The sequence below is a fragment of the Eucyclogobius newberryi genome, unplaced genomic scaffold (assembly GCF_026437365.1).
Source record: "Eucyclogobius newberryi isolate DKJ021-1_F unplaced genomic scaffold, fEucNew1.0.hap1 SCAF_9, whole genome shotgun sequence".
In the NCBI taxonomy this organism is placed as follows: domain Eukaryota; kingdom Metazoa; phylum Chordata; class Actinopteri; order Gobiiformes; family Gobiidae; genus Eucyclogobius; species Eucyclogobius newberryi.
In genome coordinates this window covers 35,123,993-35,146,741 of record NW_027316532.1, presented here as the reverse complement: position 1 = coordinate 35,146,741, position 22,749 = coordinate 35,123,993, and the positions used below count along the sequence as shown (strand labels likewise).

The window sequence follows — 22,749 nt, the reverse complement described above, 5'->3', positions numbered from 1 at the left end:
ACCTCATCAATAATTATACTGCATGTGTGAGACACGGCTAGTGTGTTTTTTTTAGCACAGTCAACTTGCGTTCATATTATAGCTCTTGCTCTTTTATGTGTGAATAATATCAAACTGAGGGCGGAAAACTGCATCGGTGAGACATGAAACATACACAAATATGCCATTAAATATTAAAGAATGTGTGAATTATTCAGAATGTCTGGTGTTGCGCCTAAGTAAGGTTTATGAGCCCAAGGTTAATTTCCATAAAACCATGCAGAAGTGTGTAATTGTCCAATTAATAATCAGGGTAGCTAATTACGCACTGGTACTACACTCAGATTGAAGGCAGAATAATTAAAAGCATAAATCTGAGCAGATTGTCATCATAATGGCACATGTTAGAAAACAAAACAAGACAATTAGAAACAGGTTTAGTGTAAATATTGAGAATTTGTTCTGATATCCTGAGTTGAACTTTAGGCAGGTGTAAAACCATGCTGTTAACTTAAGTCTACAGTCTTTGGTTCAATGGAGCATCAAATATTGATTCTTACAACTAACAAATGTAATGTTTATTCATTCTCAGTTTTTTTTGTTTTTTGTTCTCTGGCTCATTCATTCAGAAAGCAGTATGACCCGCAAACTTTGGGTTGCTGTTTCTATGTCTCATTCCCAGGAAACATGAGCAATTATGGTTAAAAAAAAGGCTGTATGTTTACAAAATCATCCCACAAATTATTTTATAGCCCAGATTAATGTTGTTAATTTGACTAGAGTGACAAGTGAATTTGTGATCTTTACTTCAACCTGAGATATAGACCTTGCTATGGATTTTCAAATCTAAATTTTGGTAACAGCAAACCTCTGTTTGCGACCATCAGCAGAAAATCACTATTGGATAGCGGTATCGGTGCTGGCCCAAAAAACATCCCTAAACCTAAAAGACCTCATGATCTGCAGCCATTGATTCATCAGGGCTCGGAACGTTTCACATTTTTAGTGAGTCTTTTGTCTACAGTTCAAAAGGTCCCGAATGGCACAGAGAATTTACTTAGAGAAGTGAGATCCTAGCCATAGCCTGCAGCGCACCATTAGGCGGGTAATTCATTCCACTGATGATACGGTGAGGGAAAAATAACATCACTTGGTGCACATTTCCATCACGCCAACATAAAAGGACAGTATCATCATGCCTGTTCTTCTGTGGCACTGCTCCTCAAGATCATTACAGAGCACCTTCAGAGGGCTGCTTCCTAATTGGCCCAGACAGAGACAGAGGTGAGCGCGAGCCCAACCTTCGCCGTAATTGGACACAGTTGTGAATAATGCATGCGGGCTAAAGCTGAGGTTTTATTAATACTGTTTGAGAGAGGCAGGGGCGAGGGAGAAGGGACGGACTCCGTGGTGGTTTTAACAAGAAAAGTGGCGAAAGCAAGCTGAGAAAATCAGTGTCACGAAATCAGTCGTTTCCTGTTGGATTTGAAAAAGCAATTTTCATTACAAGTTTAAGAAGGCTAAGATTACTACAATGTGTTGTAAAAAAAAAAAATCGAATGTAAAGGCAGAATCTTACCCAGAAAGACACAGGGATCAAAATATATATATATATATATTTTTTACAACTAACCAGTCACGGTAGTTCTTGATGTATTTATAAAGTAGAAACAGGAAGTCATAAGCCAGTAAAAGGTTTGTCTAGGTCCCAAGCCTGTATAGATGGAAACATCTTCCTAAGCATTGAAAAACATACTAGAATATATCTTATTTGCTAAAGCAATCCCAGAGAAGAATACAGATAGCTTTGCTTTCTGCATTTGTAAGAGCAGAATATTCTACTTTTGGAACCTTCATCAAATAGAATTCACCTTGTATATGAATTTCTCTTGGACAGGAGCTGAGAATGGTGACCTGCTGACCTGTTCACTCCTCTGTGTATCAAAGTGCACTATTCAATTATCTCTTCACTCTTTTTCTGGCTGTCTTTTCACATGGCACCATATAAGAATATCACTAGACTCCTACACTAAATATAAAAGTTAGCTGTTTTGTACACTCTAGTGTAATGAGATAATTTGATTCTGAAATTGTCCTTCTCTATTTTGGAATTGAATATGAAATTACCACAGTTTCTTTTTTGGTGTATCCCTTTTTTCATTTTAAGTGACATGTTCGACTACTCAAAACACAGTTAAGATAATTATATCTAAGAATTCATATTTAATCCAGAAGGATTAAAAATGCAGTATTTTATTGTAATAATTTAATGGGTCTAGTCACTAATATAAATGATAAGTGAAAACATATGTCAGTTTACCTTATGGATATTTTATGGCAAAGTACAACGTAATCAGTAAGAAAATCTGGCTCTTGCCCTTCTTCTGGGACTATGACATCACATTCTAGAACATGTAAACGACCAATAGGATGCGTTCATGTTGAATTTGTTGATGCCATAATCTCAGATGGAGGGCAAGGGCCTGTGTAACTAACCTGTGAGATTTACTGTTTTTAAAAGAAAGATCCAAAATAGAAATCTACAAACAATGAACTTTTTCATTATTTGTTTGGGACTGAGTTCACAAACCTGCTACATTAATCTCAAGGTTTAAAGTCCTTTTAAGTGACAACAATCATAATAATTTCCCAGTAATTACAGAGATATGAACCATAAACTAGGTCAACAGATCTGCAATCTAACAGTGAAACATCAAGTTCTACCATAGAATTCTCACCTGCACCAGCAATTCACATCTTTGATTATGTCTTCAATTGAGGAAGAGGTGACCTTGTCATCAGGGAGATACTCCCTGATCCATAGTTCAAACTTGCATAAAAGTGAAATTTAATCTAATTTAAGAAAGTATTTTTTTTGCTCGTAGGCTTTATTAGACAGGACAGTGGGAGGAAGGACATGTAGGGTTAGGACAAACCACAAGGACCCACACCAATGGACATGTGAACACCAGAAAATAAACTGCATCCCGTGGTGGTCATTTCTCTGTGAATTTGAGTTGGATGTTGGATGAAGACATGCAGCATGAACTCCCTGACTAATAATACATTTAAATGTATTATTATTCGTAGTTGTGTTAAAAGTTTTCAGGTGCTTCTTCAGACTGACTCAAACCATAGTCCGAATTAAGCTAAGTTGCATTTCATAGACCATAGACCTACACGTGGGGCAACCATTTAGTTTAATGTATGCAAATAATAAAATTAACATGTGTTTTTAATGCTGAAAGGGAAAGTCCATGCATCTTGGCCAAATCAACCAACGAAAATGTTGGTCGGCCAACATGTCACCGACTATGCGACCAAAAGCTGAAACCCCTTGAAGATAGGGTAATCTGTTTTTTGTTTTTAAAACAAAAATTGGAAAACCAGTCTGTATTGAATTTCAGACTGTAAATTAAGCTCCGTGGCAAGTGCCCAGCGAATCTCTTTGCAGAGGCAAAGGCAATGAGAGGTGACGGGCTCTGTGTGCACATGTCCGTGGCGGTTTACCTCGAGACGAGCAGTAAGAGGCAGAGCGTGATCACTGTCCGAGGCTGCACCTCTCTGGCTCAGTGGGGCTGATGACTGCCCTGGCTCACTGTGAAAAGTGGTGCTTCCCTCTCCGCTTGGACTGAACTAGTGGGTGGCTGCTGTTACGCTGCTGCTTCGTAACAGACAGCGGGTTTTTAAGCAAGTCCATGGGATTTGTGTGGATTAATTTTCTTTACAATATTCTCAAGCAAATGTAGTTTTGAGTATGTTCTGTCCTCCTCCTGGTTCAGTCTGCTCAGTCCACTGCGGAAAAGTGAGGCTACGCTGACCATATGACAGCCTCCACTGGACACTTGCAACGGAGCTTGATTTACAGTGTGAAATGAAATAATGACTTGTTCGTTTTCCAATTTTGGATTTCCCATTTTAAAACGAAAATCAAATGGCTGGCAGGTACACGACTAACGATAAATACAAAACATGTTCGTATGATTAGCATTTGTGCATTTATTGTGAGCAGGAGATCGCAGCTCATAACCCCTGTACACTGCACGACAGACGCATGGAGGAGGCGAAGTTCGACACGATCCTGCAATTGTTGTGTGACTAAAATTCAAACTCGGCTAAAAAAATCACAGTGTAACCTCAGCTTTCGTCACTAGACCTACAAACAACCAGTGGCGCCACCAGGATTTTGAAACAGGAGTGACAATGGGGAGGCCAGAGGAGGAACAATTTGAATATAACAAATCACATTTCCAGCCGTTTGGTGTACTTTTGGGGGTCCCAAGCAAATCAGAGTAAATTAGGTAATTGTGGTAAATTTCTTTTGAAAATACATAGACCTTTCAGAGTTTGTTTTCACTGTGACATTCACAACATGCACAAGGGATGCATGGATATACATGTTAGAAGAATGATTAGGTCTTTCTTTATGCAAAAACGGCTCAGGTCACACATTATGGTTGTTTATTTGTCCAGTGTACGCAAATAAAGCAGATCCTATTACAGTAAGCTCCTCTAAATATGGACTATTAGAGTATAACTTTTAACAAAATAAATAATAAATTATAGTGAAATTATTGTTTATTCTTTTGGACCCCAGGTGGCCTAATTATGAGAAAGACCTGAGCAAAGTGCTCATTTCAAGCTCCCAACAAATTACAAATGGCCTAACTACTAGGGTGGCCTATCAAATTTCAGTGGTGGCCCAGGCACCCCCGGCCACCCCTAGACGCGCCTCTGATTCCAACAAAAATCTGCATTTTAAAGATGTTTATTAGCTGCCTACCATATGTATACATATTATTGGCTGATGGAATGTTGTGATGTAACCTATTGTTTAACTGTTACCTAGCAACCACGGTGAACACTGGGCCAAAACTCCTCTAATGTATCAAAAAATGTCATGTAGAGTAATGTTTGCATAGTCAGATAAATGTTGATTGGTGTAAAACTATAATTTATATTTATAGTACTATCCCACCAAATAAAGTCAAAATTTAAAAATCCTATGCACTTTAAGTTCCTATTTATTTGTTCAGTTCAGATTAAACTTCTGTTAGGAATTTAATGATTGCTTGTTGAATTCCTTTTAGACCTTTTAGCTCCTCGTGGGCAAGGCACTTTGTCAATAAATCAGAAAATAGAGAAAAACACTCTCCTTTATGAACATTTGCATGTATGGCGCTGTGCTGCGGCCCTTGTGTTTGTTTGCAATTACGGTTTAATTAAATTTACGGCTCTACTTCACTTTGCCCTATGGAGGAATATAATACGCCATCCTTGAGGGAAGAGATGAGAGACTGGAATGCAGAATGGGTTTAAAAAGCATGACATAAACATATCCTGTATTTACCAGTGCCATGTGTCACCGAATTACAAATAATGACCCCTAAATGGTTCTTTTCAATCTCAAATCAATCAGTTAGTGTGAAGGTGAGGCAGGGTACTAACCATTAGTTGTGCCAGTAGCTCTTTCTTCATGTTGGATGCCGGTTTCCCTTTGCTCTGCGTTGTTAACAGCAGGTTGTAACTTCACCAGCGGCATCATCTCCTTCTCCAGCTCAGACAATCCCTCTTCAGAAGACTCTAGTCCATTTGTAGACGGGTGAAAAGAGAACCTCCTCTGCTCGGGTATTGCGTTGTCCAAACTTCCCTTGTCCGATTTGGGCTCACTCAGGTTACTGCTAGACATTTCGGTCAATACGTGGTTCTCGGTTGCTTCTTCCAGAGGCATTGATGTTCCGAGTTCAGCAACCTCAACCGCCTTGTCTCCAGTCAGGTACTTAAAAGGTTTCATCAAAGTGTGGACAAAGTCGGCAAGCACATTGTTTCTGCTCTGGGGCTGTGACACTGAAGACACAGTTGAGATGTTGGCTAAACGGCCGTCTTCTTCGCTGTCCTCCTCGTCACCGTGGTTTTTGATGTTCTCCAGCTCTGACAGGCCTAAAGCATTGGAGCTACTATCAGATTCAGGCATCAGATGGATTACAACATGCTCCTCGGAGATCTCAGAGGAGTTTCCGGTGCCGGGTACAGAACGCATATCCGAGTTTTCCGGACTGACAAGACCAGTCCAGGTCGAGGTCTCTGCAAAGGGGGAGCTTCTGAATGGTTCACCGACAGACGAAACGGCTTCTTCCTCTGGGTTGTTGGTCTGGTACACAGCTTCTACTGCTTGGAATCCGTGTGGCTGGTGGGCTGAAACACAAGAACAATATTTTACCTCAATCTGCGTCACTACAGCAAAATCACACACTTCTCCAAGGGTTGTAAACCTGTTATTGCTGCAGGGTACACTTTAAGCTTTCATCACAATATACTTGAAAGATGTAACATTTTGAACAACAATTCTGCTCCTTTATGCATCACCTTTTGCCTGGACTACTTTTGTGTGGATTCCCTTTTGTCCTGGTTTGAGCCCAGCTTAGTCCTGGTACGTTCTTCATCTAGTCTGGGTTTAGTTCCGGGTTTAGTCCCAGTTTAGACTTAATTTTGATGTGGTGTGTGTATAAGGGTGAATGCACCCATAGTGACCACTGCAGATCACGTCCAATTTGAAGATGTTTGCTGTGACTAATCATTTCTCTGATAATCAACATCAGCTTTCTATAACACTGTCTCCCATCGAAGAGGTGCCATAATAAACACACAATCTCCATCACTTCAGCTATCAATTTTCTTTGTTTTCCAGGCATGCCCCATCCATCTCCCTTGCACTGCTGAACTGCCGCTCCCTCTCCAACAAATCACCTGTTATATCTGAACTGCTACTGGACAATAACATTGATCTGCTTCTCCTCTGTGAAACATGGCAACAGCCCCTGGACTTCTATGCTCTCAACCAAGCCACTCCCTCCAACTACACTTACACTGCCAAACCCCGCCTCTCCGGGCGTGGGGGAGGTCTTGCTGTTATTCATAAAAAATCTACATCCATCACTGAACTGAACCTCAACCTTCCATCCATCTCATCATTTGAATACCTCGCCTTCTCCCTCCCCAACTCTATCACCGCTATCCTGATCTATCGTCCCCCAAAGCCCCACCCCTCTTTCCTCACTGAATTGTCTGAACTCCTCACCATCGCATCCTCTCTCTCTGCCCGCCTCCTACTCACTGGTGACTTCAACATCCACATTGACTGCCCCAACGCCCCACTGACATCCGACTTCCTCTCTCTCCTGGACTGCTTCCATCTCACCCAACACATTGACTTCCCCACCCATACCAAAGGCCACACTCTGGACTTAGTCTGTTCCTCTCTCCTACCCATATCTAAGCCCCACCCCCTTCCCTTCCCACTCTCTGATCATCTCTGCATCCTTTTCTCCGCCCCCCTACCCTCGCCCCACAACCCCAAAAAACGCACCATCACCTACCGCAATATCAAGTCAGTCAACCCCCTCACGCTCTCCCAGCTCATATCCTCTGCTTTCCCCCCTGACTCCCCCCCCTCTTCCCCCGACGACTATGCTGTCATGCTCAACACCACCCTCTCCGACTCCCTTGACTCCCTAGCCCCCTGGAAAACCTCCTCCGTCTCATACATCAACCCCGCCCCCTGGTACACCCCTGAACTCCGCACCATGAAGCAGACTGGCCGCCAACTCGAACGACTCCTCAAAAGAACCCGCCTCACCGTCCACGCCGAAGCTTTCAAATTACACATCTCCTACCGTGACGCTCTCCAAGCCGCCAAATCTGCCCACCTCTCCACCCTCATCAACAGCTCCCACCGGAGCCCTCGCACCCTGTTCTCCACCGTCAACAAGCTGCTCCAGCCACCGGACACCACTCCACCCTCCTCCCCTGACCTCTGCAACTCTTTCCTCCTTGCCTTCAATGACAAAATTTCCAAAATCAACAGCTCCATGACTGCCGTCTCCATTAACTCCATCACCACCCCCACCCCTGCCCCCCCCCCCCCCCTCTCCCTGACCACCCACCCTTCCCTCCCCTCACCACCTTCTCCTCTGTTAACTCCTCTCATATCATAGACCTAATCACCACTTCCAAAACCACCACCTGCTCTCTCGACCCCCTCCCAACGACTCTAACCAAGGCCTGCCTCCCTGCTCTCATCCCCCATCTCACCACCCTCTTCAACCAGTCTTTATCCCTCGGCCATGTTCCTTCCATCTACAAACTGGCCTCCATCACCCCCATCCTCAAAAAACCCACCCTAGACTCCGCCAACCTATCCAACTACCGCCCCATCTCCAACCTGCCGTTCCTCTCAAAAAATCTGGAACGCATCGTCGCCGCCCAACTTCACACCCACCTCCAGTCAAACAACCTCTATGAACCCTTCCAATCTGGCTTCCGCCCACTTCACAGCACTGAAACAGCCCTGGTCAAAGTACTCAACGATCTCCTCACCTCTGCAGACTCCGGGGCCCTCAACATCCTGTTACTACTAGACCTCAGCGCAGCCTTTGACACTATAAACCATTCCATCCTCCTACAAAGGCTGCGCCAACTGGGTGTTGAGGGCTCTGCACTTGACTGGCTCACATCCTACCTCACCAACAGGCAAGAGTTCATTTCCCTCTCCGGTCACTCATCCACCCTCTCCCCAGTAACGCAGGGGTCCCCCAGGGCTCAGTCCTCGGCCCCCTCCTCTTCATCTGCTACATCTTCCCCCTTGGTCACATCCTCTGCCAACTCAACCTGGACTTTCACTGCTACGCTGACGACACCCAGATATACCTCACCACCAAAACCGCCCAAAACCCTCCCCTCAGCCACATCCAAACCTGCATCTCTACAATAAAATCATGGCTCACTCTCAACTTCCTCAAACTGAACAGTGACAAAACAGAGCTCCTCCTCATTGGCACCAAATCCACTCTCAATAAAACTGGTCCCTTTTCACTCAGCATCGACACCTCGACCATCACCCCCTCTACCCTGGTACGCAATCTCGGTGTCATCATGGACCCCACCCTCTCCTTCACTCCCCATGTCAGCCACATCGTCAAGACCTCATACTTCCACCTCCGCCGCATCGCCAAAATCCGACACTGCCTCACCCTCCCCGCTGCTGAATCCCTTATCCATGCCTTCATCTCCTCCCGCCTCGACTACTGCAACTCCCTCCTCACTGGCATCTCCTCCCATTCCCTCCATAGACTCCAAATGGTCCAAAACTCACCTTCAAAGCTCTTCACCACCTTGCCCCCCCCTACCTGTCTGACCTCCTCATCCCCCACCGCCCCACCCGAGCTCTCCGATCCTCCTCCTCTCTCACCCTGACTGCACCAACATCCCGACTCAAAACTTTTGGCGACAGAGCATTCTCCCGAACAGCACCCCGACTCTGGAACTCCCTCCCCCAACCTGTCCGCCACTCTCCCTCACTCACAACATTCAAATCCCGCCTAAAAACATACCTCTTCACCCAAGCCTATGACCTCCCCTACCCCTAGCCTCCTCTACCCCGTTGCCTACTCTTCTACCCCCTGTTACATCCCCATTTTTTTCTCTCTACTTCTTCTGTCTTGTTCATTTTATCTGTATATTAATGTGTATTGTACGTGTTGTCCCCCCCTGTCTGTAAATACCCCCCCTTTTTTATATATGTTCAGCGTCTTTGGGTCACTGAAAAGCGCTATATAAATAAAAGTTGTTATTATTATTATTATTATTATTATTATTATTATTATTATTATTATATGTCTTGTCCACTTTTTAGAGAATCGTGACAAGAGACTTTAATGGACATGTTATTATTCTCCGTGCGGCGTTGATGGTTTTAAATATTAATGTAAATGTGCAAACACTATCGCTAAATCCACTGAGAGCTTTATTTGTTATGCGTTTGTTTTGACAAATGCACTGCCCCTCCTCTCCTACTGCGTCTGTTTGCCCAAAGTGATTAGGTTATGCAGATGTTTTGCTTCAGTGAAGATATTACGAGTCAAGAGCGTGAAAGATGAAACTGTCATTGTGTCTGTGCAATTACAATGGGCAGAAGTATTTTCAAGTGGCGTCAGCTTTCGCATGTGAATTAGCTGTGGGAAAAAAAATCCATTGAACGGGAACAGTTGGCTGCCTTCTGTCTTTTTGTTTTTTTTTAATATACAATGTAAGAAACGACTCTCTAAGGCAAAACATCTGCTAATTAAAAAAAACATACACAAATTAAACTGAAAGAAATAACTTGTGATTTCATTTACTTCCAAAACAGTAGGCATCAAACAGTGCAGTAGTGTCTGGAAATCCGGTCCGGTTGGGGTTGCTGTAGACCGTCCGGACCCCGGGCTCGTCTCCTCCACAGTTTTTTCGGGGAACGTTGATAGGGTAGCGAACGCTGCCGTCTGCCAGCCAGCCTGGGTCACATTGGTCCAGCCCGGCCTGCCACGCCAAGTACAGCTGCCCCACTGTCGCCAACTGAGCCCCCAGAGCGTGACAGTGAGTGGAGGCCGTGGCCAGGTTTAGCTTCTCTGGCACAGCCGTGTAGAAGACCTCACCTGCCAAAAGAACAGGCGCTGGTTGACTTTAAAGGTGCACAATGTACTCTTTCATGTTTTTGTCTAAATTATGTTATTGCTTCATCAGAAATGTTTGAGAGTATGCCATAAAACTTATCCAAGTTACGTTATAAGTTAAGTAAAGACCTAATGACCCTAATCAAACTATTAAACCTATTGATCTTGTCATTAATTTGCTTCAGCTGAAATAGGTTGAAAAACATAAATATGTACTGTGATGGGAACATCTCTCCACATATCTGGGGTCTTATTTATAAACTGTTCCTCTTTTTGCCACAGATCGGTACTTCTGTTGTAATGGCATGAACTTCGTTCATTTAAGTGGAGAACGAGGGAAAAGTCTTGTCACTAAAATATGTTATAAAGTAGATTGATTTGTTTAAAATGTTCAATGTTCAAGTCAACTCCCAGTCAATCACTGATTGACTGGGCGTCCTGAAAATAACGTGTGTAGAACTTATTTTCTCTCGAGTTCGGCAGCCCTATGTTAACTAGAACAACCGGAAGAAGGATTACGTCTGATGGTGGCGCCCAGGCCAACTTCCGTAATAAGGTGGATAAGAACTTTAAGAGCTGTGGATATGTTTTTCACTTACATTTTAATTCAATAATGACTTTACTAAACAAATTAAAGCATTTTAATGCTCTTTATAAACCAATTATACTGGATTAAAGCAATGTAATGTTGTAGCATTTTTATAGCATAATTTAAACAGAAAGTGTTTGTTTTGTTGGCTCCTGTGTTTTAAATGATACTGTAGTTGTCCCAAGTTTGGACTGTCACTGTTGATGTTTTTTTTAATTTAAAAGCTGATGTGCCTGGCAGTCTCTTTATCTCTTTTGTTGGCTTTGTTGAGGATGTGGAGACTCGTAGAGGAAATGGGAGGAAAGAAAATCCTCTTGCTGTGAATATAAATATATTTTTTTAGGACGTAATAATACAGAAATACACTTCTGTGATCCAAAAAATAAACCACTCTGAGAAAGGCTAATTCAAAACAGGTGTGGAACGGAAGAGAACAGCTAAACACATAGACAGAAGTGTATTGAGTCTTTTATCACAAATAAAGACAACAAATAAAGAAAATCCCGAGAAGCATTTTACACATTTGGATATGTTACAATAAAAACAAGAATTTGATGCTTCAACAAGCCTATGGTTGTGGAATTACTTTCAAAAAACCTTTGGTCAATGAATTGAATAGTTTCAGACATCTACATCCTTTATCAATTGACTTGAACAACATCCAGATTATATAAAGTCTGAAGAAGCAGGTCTTAATACAATACATGACTCCCCCATAAACAGAGTGATTTTATCATTCCAGCTGGTTATTTTCATTGTCAAAACAACAGCTATAAATCACATAGTAATTTCTATCGTTAGAGCATAATTATCTCCTGATTACTTTAATCACTTGCCTAATTGCACAGAGTGTAACAAACACTTGAGTGTATGAGACCTACAGGTGTCCATACGATGTGACATATAATATATGGAACATTTCGATGAACAGTATGTTGGTTATGGTTTTGAATGCCCCCAAGGTAAAGATCACCACATGTTGTGTGTGTGTGTGTGTGTGTTTTCAGGTAAATACAACTTAAATGCAGCTATACCATTAGTGTAAGCTTCTATGAATGCTGCAGGGACTAAGGGGGCATTCAATAACCCGAGTACAGATAAGAGCAGCTCTAAAAGAGCACTGATGTATTCCACTCTGTCATGGCTTAATTTAGACAAAAGAATACAAGTTACATTAGGCACCTTGTTATACAACACAATGACCTTAAAAATGCCTGCTTTTATATTGCATCAAAGGCTACTGTGATCAGTAGAACCGCAGCCAATGGTCATCTTATCCAACCACATCCCAAATCCTGTTTTGTACAGAGCAATATCCATTTGGAACCGCATTTCTATAAAAATCTGTCAACTCAAAAATAAGCAATCAATTAAAATTAAACTAAAGAGTCATGTGTTAAAAATATAACACTTGCAAAGACAAATGTGTCATTTAAAATTGTACTGTATACTATCATGCACTAAAATTTAACATAAGTTGCAAAGAACTGTTAAATTGTTACTATAATGAAATTGAATGATTGAAAACCATGTTATTGTACTTGAAATGCAATCTGTTTTATATCCATGTTATTGTACTTGAAATGCAATCTGTTTTATATCCATGTTATTGTACTTGAAATGCAATCTGTTTTATATCCATGTTATTGTACTTGAAATATAATCTGTTTTATATCCATGTTATTGTATTTGAAATGTAATTTTACTTGTAAAGGACCCAAGAAGACAAGCTGATTGCACTGCTTTCAGCTAATGGGATCCATTTAAATACACAAATAACCAAATAGGGTCAAAATAACATAATACGATGTTTTTCATCAGGTGCAAAACATGAAGCAAATCCTCCAACCAAACTTCCATCTGGCCTCTAAAAGTTGTGAAATGCACTTATAAACTCATCACAGTGAATAATAAGGATGCGTTGAAAAAGTGAGGAATAAATTTGCACTGCTGCTAACAGTTTTAAAATAGAAAGGTTGTGATTTTCCCGTTTTAAGATCAAGTACAGCATCTTTAATAATGGCTACCTTGACAGTAGCTTCTGGAGGACCATACGCATCATCATACCAGCAAACGCAACACCGGCTGCAGGAACATCCCCATCTTTTTCTCTCTACTTCTTCTGTCTTGTACATTTTATCTGTATATTAATGTGTATTGTACGTGTTGTCCCCCCCTGTCTGTAAATACCCCCCCCTTTTTTTATTATGTTCAGCGTCTTTGGGTCACTGAAAAGCGCTATATAAATAAAAGTTATTATTATTATTATTATTATTATTATTATTATTATTATGAGCTTTAGTGGAATTATCGTGATAGCTGCAGGAAAATGCTTTGCCGTTTAAGATGAGGTTAATTGAACTGGATGAGATGGAACATGAAATAGGGGAGTTTGGGAGGTATTGTTGACCTATGGCAGTCAAAATAAATAGCTTTGGATTTTGACAAATGACACCATGTCTATTTTTAAATTCATTCCTTGACATGATTGATCGAGGGTGACAAAGTTATCCCACCTGCTGAACATTGTGTGGCTGAACTTTCAGTGACCAAAACAAAAAACAGAAAGTAGGACTAAAAACAAACTTTCTCCCTTTATTTTTGAGTTTTTGTAGTAAAACATGAGTCTAATTGCTTGCAGTGATTTGCAAATTGACTTAAACAATTTCTGCACAGGATGTATTTGATCTATGTTGGTTTTATCACAGGGCACTAACGGTTGCGTGGAGCTGCAGTCTGCTCCGCCCTCTGGGACCAGGCAGAACCAATTGGCTATCAGCCGCAGTAGAAATAGCTGTAGCGTTACTTCTCCCAATTATCTATGCTGGATTATGAAATGTAACTTTAACTGCCAGGTTTATTTAAAATGGCAGTTGTGCTGCTAATTAGTATTATGTACTTACTGGTGTTGTCTGTTAAAGGGTTCTCACCTGACTGGCTGACCGACTGATCGCAGCTTTAATCCAAATCTTTATGTTCATAAAGAACGAAAGGACAATAATGAGTGAAATCCAGTTTTGAGTCATCAGTACTGATCGCTTTCTCGGGTGGGAAACCATTCAAAGGAGCTTGTTACACGTGACACTAACTGAGATTTCAAAATTGACCACCGTGCATATTGTTGTCAGAAGTTTAAAAAGTGCATTGGTATGTGCTTTCCCGTTCACGCCGAGTTGTCAAAGCTCAAGACTCATACCTTGCAGCTGTTTAGCGAAGCAGTAGACATCAAACAGCTCGTCAGGGGACCTATTGCCATAGTTTCGCACTCCGGGTGAGTCCTCTCGATCGCCATAGCAACCAGGCCGAGGAGACTGGATGGGATAGCTGCGAGAGAGCAGAAAAAGGAGGGCATAAACCATAATCTGAACACAGTTGGTTCAAACATAAAACGCCAAATGTACAATGAATATTTAAAAACAACACCATAAAGAAGATACACTTACACCAGAGTCTGTATTTCAGACTGATACATTAACAGTTTAGTATAGACCATACATTTAGAGATTATTTAATTCCCTTCAACAAAGCACAAATAGACATAGTAAATAAATAAATAAGCTCACATTCAAACGTGCTGACAAAATTCTCTGAGTTCGAGGGGGCAATTAGAAAGCAATCCCACAGATAGAGCACCTTGTTTCTTTCAACTTTGTCTTCCAGTATAATTAACCAACTGTTGTTTTTTTGTATTATATGTGTCTAAATGCGTCTAATTCACTGCCATTTGTGCTAGGAATGTCAGCTTCTTTGTAGTTTAGAGAGAGAAAAGAAAGTCCTGGGAGAGAGTGCAGGGGAGAGGTGAAAAGTGCCTCCAGTGACTTTGTAAGGGCTGAGAAAACCACAATCTATATTAAGTCTCCAACTGGGCAATTATTCGACAAGAACATCGATTGTAACAGCACAGGGCACAGGGAAAGAGGCTGATTAAAAGATTACACTGGGCATGGAGTGGCTTAGGAAGTGCTATGAGAAAACACGCATGTGACACACAACTTCAAGAAATCCAAGTTGGTTTTGTGTACAAAGTGACAGGGCTTTGACTGATGTCTGTATTTTTGCCACACTATTAATTGGACACTTTTCTCTGGGCTGATGAAACTCACGCCTCCTGGATCTGCACCAATTAGGCTGCTCTCGAGTGAGAACAAGGAGAGCGTAAAGCAGGAAGAAGCTGTGCCGCGGGATGGTCGAGGCAGGAAAAAAAAATTAAAGGCTTCAAAAAAAACACATCTCCTTTGCAACTGGAGCAACAATGGTTTGAAATTAAAATGTTGACGTGCTTGACAACGCTGAGTCGCTGCAGATGTTAACAGGGACTTAATGAGAGGTGGCAAACTGAAGCCAGAACTGTAAACCACATTTTGACACTTTGAAACAAGCAATTACGTTTAATTATGTGCTGTGGCTTTCCATTTAAAAATATCTCATTATATCAGCACTTTTTCATCTAAATTAATTGAGTATATTACACTGACCGAAAACAACAGCATAGAGGCGGTTTAAAAGAGCCACTTGGTCTTTGGAAATATTGCAGTGTGTTCAGACCATTCAGTTGTCAAGAGCTGCACAATAGAGGTACACTAATGAACTGTACAACCCACGCAGAGTCTACTGATATTGAAATATACAATACATACAGACAAAATTATTCTAGCTGAGACACAGGAGAAAGCTATTCAAACAAAGTGTGGAATACCAAAAGTTATTTACAGAATAAAGCCACATTTATTTATCATTGTTTGCAGTCAAAATCAAGAAAAAAAAAGGTCTTACTTTTAAGCTGTGTTTGTACTTTTTTACACTGAAAGCAGATTAGTTTCAATTTGCAAACCATAGTTTTTATCTGTTGCCAATTTATTTTAAAATCCAACACAAGACAAATAAATAGACGCTTTTTGAATTGATTGTGTTTTGAGCATGATAAGACCTTTTTTGCATGATAACTCCCTAACTGGTGGCCAAATACTTCAGTGTTAAGAAACAAAATATCGTCTTTCACACATTCAGCTGCTGATAGTGTTATTCTTACCGCACAGTTTGGTCTGAGAGCCACCCAGCGTCACAATTGTCGTAGCCGTCAGCGAATGTAGCCTGCAGCTGCTCCGGGGTGGCAATGGCCGCCGAGTTCTCCACACACACCCGCTTGGCATCATCAAAAGTCAGGGCGTATCGGTCATGAGGGGCCCGGTAGTGAAACACCACACCTACAGAGAGAAAAGTGAAACTATCTTATGACTACCGGTATTTTTATGATATATTGCATTTAACCTTAAACTATTATGTACCACAGAAACTCAGAACACAAAGTTCTCTAGACATTATCGCCGTAGTGACTGACATTGTTCAATCCGCGCAGGAGGAAACAGCAGTATCCAAGTTCAAAAGCAGCAATGGTGTATCTCATTTGCATCAGACACTCGCTTGGCTCATCATTAGTGAGAAAGAGACGTTGCCCTTGGATACAGTGAATGACAAACAGCACCAATGTTTATTTCATTGCTTTTAAAAGACACAAAATATTACTGCCTGCTACAGTTTGTTGTGTCACAACAAAGAGTAGGAGTACTATATACTGAGAATCACGCTTTTAGAGTGCTAGAGACAAAAAGTGTTGCTTTGTAGTGTTCGAATTATCATAGAATTCACTACGTTTTCTTATTTTTGATACTGCCCACTATAATCCAAAGAAATAATTAATCTACTTTGAATGTGCACATTCAATTTACATTGATTGTGCATTCCACAAGTCCAGCCCAAGTTATATTTCAAAAGGCTATCTATATTTTGATACCAAACACTGCTGCCCATTGGAATAAACCTACTTCTTTATCTTCTTTGATTTGGACCACTGGAGGGACAGAGGTACTTGATAATGGACTGGGTGGCAAATCCACATTTTGAGTAAAAGGTGCAAAGTAGTACATGCAAACACACTTGCACTGATCCCAGTGGGGTTCACTGTAGTACTTCTGCCACACCACAACAACATGGACCAGGGCTCTTTCTTATTTTTGTCCTCTTATGTGGGTATACTGTATGACAAAGATAGTACAAATAAAGAAAGGTTGCTGGTTAATTTGCTCACAAGAGACAAATAGGCCTCTTGCATTGTGTTTTTCACAGAATGGGGAAGCCAGGCCAGGGCTATACCACAGGAGACTCGAGTATAGCCAATAGCTCATTGCTCTATTTTTACCCTGAGCCTCCTCACATATTGGTCCAGTCTCCTGAGAGAGGAGCAGGAAGGTACCATTTATGACTGCATGATGTCCTCATTGTAGCACGATAGAAAGTGGAGGCTCTCAGATAGAAGCAGTGTGCTCCCCACTTTACAGCCATTGTGTGGTTTAAAGCAGAGTCATATCTGAAATCCACAGGGATATTTTGTGGTAGCACACTTGGGAAATAGAAGATTCAGTCACAACTACTACTAATGTGCTGTACTTGTTAGCTAGTGCACACAGTTATGGTAATAAGTACCCAAAAGGAGTGTTATTAAAGAGAAGAAACGAAATTGTTACATTTCGAGCAAAAGCATAAATTGTGTGCATTAAGCTAGCTCAACATTAGAAAAGCCACAATTGGGATACCAATAATGTTACAATGTTGTACTTGTTAACAGGTTTCAACTAAGCAAAACTTTACAAATTTAAGCAATCATGTAATGCTTAATCAACCTAAATGAGCTTTTAATCCTGTTGTACCACTGTTCAGTCATCATTAACATACCGGTACTCAAAGTTGTTTTTCGATTTATTCATCCAGGTCTGAATAATTGTCCTGCTTTGCCACTGCTTTGTACTTCCCTGTGATTATTTTAAAAAGTCAGATTCCGAGTGACATTTGAAAATGTAAATGTAGCAATTTGTCAATAATAAAAATATGTATCGGACATGAAAATCCTGCAAAATACCACAATCATTCCGGACTGTGCCGCATTGAGTTTCTTCTATGGATTTGCTTTCAGTTGCGTTGGTAAATTAAATAACCAATATATTGACCACAGACACCAAAATAAAATAAACATTGCATTATGCCAGAAACCCATGTGCAAAAGGCTGGGTTGGTTTGATTCTGACAGTTAGAACAAGACCGTATACAACTGTGATTGCCATAATGAATGAGTTCACGAGACACATACAATCAGTGACTCTATATTCTAACTGGGGAAACAAACCGACCCAAGTGTCAATACATTGGAGACAATAGGTTATGTCTAACTGCAGTATAGAGTGGTGAAATGTGACTGCAATGTGAGTAATGTGATGTTGGTATAGCTACGGAGTATCAATACCTGTTAATTAATACGTTATGCACTCAGTAGTATTAGTGGGGACATGCTGCGTTCTGCCATGTAGCAAGCCTGCCAATTAAGACGAGGCCCAGGAGATGGCTTCCCCTCACCGCCGGCATAATTGGTTTCCCTCTAAAGGAGAGGTTTTCATGCAGCGCAAATCGATTGGCCGAGTGAGCGTGGATGCAGGGGTCTGGCTCACAAAATACAAAGTAAGGGGTTCTAAGGGCATTCAGTTTCATCTTGTAAAAAACAAACTAATTTATTTAATTATTAATGTAGAAACGACAATACTGTAGCATTAAGGCAGATTGCTGTATTATTATATATCTCTAAATGTTTATTGTAGATTTTGCAAAACAGTGTATAAAGTATAAAGTATAATTTTGCCTCCTTAATACATGTGATTTATCATATCACATATTGTATATTGCAGTAACGCAGTCATCGTTAACCATGTGCAGCACATAGCCCTGTTTTTACCATCACTATTACTAAACACATGGACATAAGTACATAGAAGGTGATGCAGCTAAAATGTGCTTTCTCTGTGTAAAAGAATGAGGCTGAAAAGCTCTTGAGTCTTTTATGGTTGCTTATGCCAGCAACATTAGCTCTGGTTTAATACGAGTGTCCAAGCATAGTGCAAATCCCTCAGGCCATTATGAAAAGAAATCGTTATTATTAAAAATAGGGACTGACCTGAAAAAAAGTTGATGATCTGCTCTTAAAATACTCATATAATTTTACAAGGGCAATAATGGTGTCCCGGATTCGGTTTAAATGACAGTGGCATATAGAGCTGCTTATCTACCTTATTGGTTTCATTAACGGCTCAGTGCACAAGCGGCGCAGTCCAGGTCAATGATGTTTAATGCGGGCTTGTTCTCTCAACCTTTTGCCAAAGTCATAAATTTTGCAGAGCCACTGGACTGTATGTAATAACTGTTTAAGACATGAAAAACAGGGGTTATTATTATTCATAGTGGCAAAGCATGACCACCATATGGGAGCTCTACATACGAGAGGTCTGTTTGTTTAGACCAGCCCTTTTGTGGATAAAAACCCTGTAATATGGCAGTTGAACAAGGTTAATTAGGTTGTTTGACTTCACTATTGTTGTAATTGCAATGGTCATGTTCATATGAGACGCTACTTAAACCTTTATGGTTTCTTTTTATACCTTAAAAAGTAGGGAGGCTAAATATATAAAGGGGACAATATAATATAACAAGTTAGAAATACCTAGAGGAGCTACAGTTCTCTCTGCTACGCAAGATATTTCCCCATCACAGATAAGCAATGTAAGACAAGTAAAGAAAAATCAATTGCATTGGTGTGTTCATATTTTTTCTGTCTATTCAGCCCATTGATTTAAACTGGATTTCAATTGGGTGAAACAAATGGCCACTGCTAAAAGAAATGAGCAATTGGAAAAACAAAGCCTCTATATAATTCAATGCAGCTTATGGATAAAATGTATCTTTGGTGAACAAATGAGAATGAATCACCCTGTAACCCACATTAAGACCAAATCTTCTGAAAAGGACAACTTTATTATGGGCAATTGAATTTTAATTATCGAAATCAGTGTAGTGTATACCTGTGACTTCGAGGGGCACTGTGTCCTGCTCATCGTTGATGCCCACCACAACCTCACAGCGGTACAGCCCTGAGTCACTGGAGCGCAGCTCAGTCAGAACCAGAGAGGCATTGTAGCGGTTCTTGTTGTAGCCGGGCAGCGACACTCGGCCCTGGAAAGCCTTCTTTACCTGAACAGAAAAACTTGTTAGCTCATCCAATTGAATATTATAGAGCATATGGCAGGTTAAACTAAGCATTTCAGTAAAATATATTTAACATAATCCCATTTTAAGATTGAACTTTATTTGTATTTTATTTATTTTGTAGTTTATTATTCATTTCTCAGATGCGAGGTATTGTCATAAATGTTACCTAGAAACAGATGTTACCTAGAAATAGATATTATTTTGCAAAATAAAAGTTTAAACCCTCAAAAAATGTGTTCCGTGTGCATTGTTCCTGCATTTTGGATGGGATTTCTGTGTTGATGACATAAGTAGAGGTGGATCCATTATGTATTTTTCCCCACGAAATTCCCCTTAACTGATGTGAAACTATGAAAAATATTCTAAGACACTAAACCATGTCATAATGACAAAAACATGAAAACCTGCCATATGCACTTAAAATAAGGTTTAGTTTTGAGTTTGATTCCTGACAGCAATTTTCTGAATGGTTCTCCCCAATTTTCAGCCTCATATCATGCTCATTCTGTCCTGTCCACAAAAGACAGTTTTATTACTAACACAAAAGCACCATCATATTCTCAGCTGCCAGTAAAGCCCTCAAATCAATGCAAAATGGTGTCCTTCATACCTTGACCACATTATCTTTGGCCACCAGCACCGACTGCTCCTTCTGCAGGCCGTCAGAGCCGCGCTGGCCCCACACCTTGGTCCATTTGATCCTGGGGGGCTCGGGGGAGGAGCTGGCCCCGGGACGCAGGGTGAAGAGGCAGGGCAGGAGCACCGTTCTGGATAGCTCCTCGGTGATGGTCTTATGGGTCACCTTCCTCATGTTCACCACAGTGTCTCCAGGGAGTCCTGAGGAAACAAAGAAGACAAATCAATACTTTTTCTTTACTTATCTAATTCTAAAGGCTAGTAGTGTGACATTATGCTAGAAAGACTGACAAATGTAAATAAGAAGCAGCTGATTATGTCAATTATGTCATGAAAAAGGTGTTGTTTGTGGTCTGTCCCTCTTTGTGTCCTGCTACTTTTGACCTTGTACCAAATATACAAGTCAATAAAGCCTGATGTACTATTGTTCATTGACCCTGCATGATCATAGAAGACATGGTTTGGAGAAGATCAAGCCAATAGAAAACAAGTGACTTGGTCCAATTTGGCTTTTCTGCTCGAATATGACGTTTTTTAAATAGTGTGTACAAGTACTTCATCTGAGTTTGACCACAAATTCTACAAAACGTTCTAGAACATTTGTCCTTACTGGTTTAAAAGTGACCAGTTGATTTATTTTAATCAAGGTGACATGTGCTTTCCTTCTTGGTATTCCTGTTCATCTAATCTTCCAGGTAATAGAGCGAGAGGAAAAGAGCAGAGAGGCTCACAACGGCGGCCTGATTATTGGTCATTGATCGGGCAGACTATTACGGCGCTGGCTCAACAGCGGGAGGCAAGGTTACATCGAGGAGGGAAAGATATCAAAAGACTTTTCATACGCCATACATCAACCCTGGATGTGCATTGTAAAATCAATACCTGCAGCAGCTCTTTGTAGCTTTAAGCAGCTCTTTCACAGATACGAATATAAAATCCACAGATATGAGACTGCGAGAGGGAAACGCATCCACAATCTTTACACGATTTCATCACGTTCACTTTCTTTCAAACTATTCAAACACACACATTCCAACAGAAACACTACTGTACGATGCCGGAAAGAAAATAGATTATTTAAAGGATTACTTCATAAAATATAACCTGAAAAAATCAAGCATTAATTGTTGCACATATTTTATCGGATTATACTTGTTTATTGTATTAGCCCCTGTTTTATTATTTCTACTTCTTTCAAAAGTTCCTCAGAGCTGATGGGAAAGCTTAACATTATCGCCGCATAGATTTATCAGTTTTCTATCATTACCGAGGGAGAAGAGAAGCATTTCCTCAAAATAGTAGCAGTGGAAAGGATAATGCTTTTAAGGCTGCAACAAGAAACTGCGGAAATGTGATGTCAAGCTTTAAAGAAAAAAGAAAATGCAAAAAAGAGAAACTTGAATAGTGTATCAAAGCGTGAAAGTCTGGAAACAAGACGCTGCCGACGTGGCCTGAAGAGACGGTGAAGTCAGGAATTAATCTATTGGCTTTCTCCTTATTAGTGTCAGTTCCCAACACTGCAACGCTTCAATGTCCTTCACAAGTTTGGCTTGATTGGGTGCACATTACGGCAGGCTTCTAGACTTCTAAGTGTAATTAAATGAGATGAAAATATTTTATGGTAATGCGGAGGCAGTTGTGTAGCACAAGTTTTCATTTCTGTTACATTTTGGAAATACATTTTCCATTTTCTTCATCTCAATGAAGCATTTTAAATGTATTTATGGTGAGGAGGAATCTCTCCGTGCTTCAAGGCTATAACCTCCATGTTTCTCTGGGAGCCTTGGATTCCTCCATTTTTGTCATTAAATACTCCCAACTACACACTGCATATGCTAACTGCACTGCTGTGTCATCAATAATGTAGTTTAATCCACCTGCTCTACTGCTTGATAAGCTTATTAAAAGTATAGCAATAAACTCTGCATGAACGTATGTGCATATTTTTATCCAACATATATCTTTTCAAACTTT

General features: G+C 40.7%; 2 protein-coding genes across 2 annotated transcripts in view; one reads left to right on the top strand and one right to left on the bottom strand.

Annotated features, from left to right (window-relative positions):
• ncanb (neurocan b) overlaps window positions 1-20,963 on the bottom strand; it is a 110,266-nt gene extending 89,303 nt beyond the window's left edge. The window contains exons 1-6 of the mRNA XM_072438482.1: window positions 20,750-20,963; window positions 19,953-20,121; window positions 16,085-16,259; window positions 14,252-14,379; window positions 10,155-10,448; window positions 5,428-6,174 (exon numbers count right to left, since the gene is read on the bottom strand). Coding sequence (XP_072294583.1) covers window positions 5,428-6,174; window positions 10,155-10,448; window positions 14,252-14,379; window positions 16,085-16,259; window positions 19,953-20,121; window positions 20,750-20,950 — 1,714 coding nt within the window. The 5' untranslated portion in view covers window positions 20,951-20,963. The remainder of the gene's footprint in view (window positions 1-5,427; window positions 6,175-10,154; window positions 10,449-14,251; window positions 14,380-16,084; window positions 16,260-19,952; window positions 20,122-20,749) is intronic.
• Window positions 1-22,749, top strand: part of polr2eb (RNA polymerase II, I and III subunit E, b) — a 311,979-nt gene that overhangs the window by 216,726 nt on the left and 72,504 nt on the right. The gene's annotated exons all lie outside the window — the stretch shown is intronic.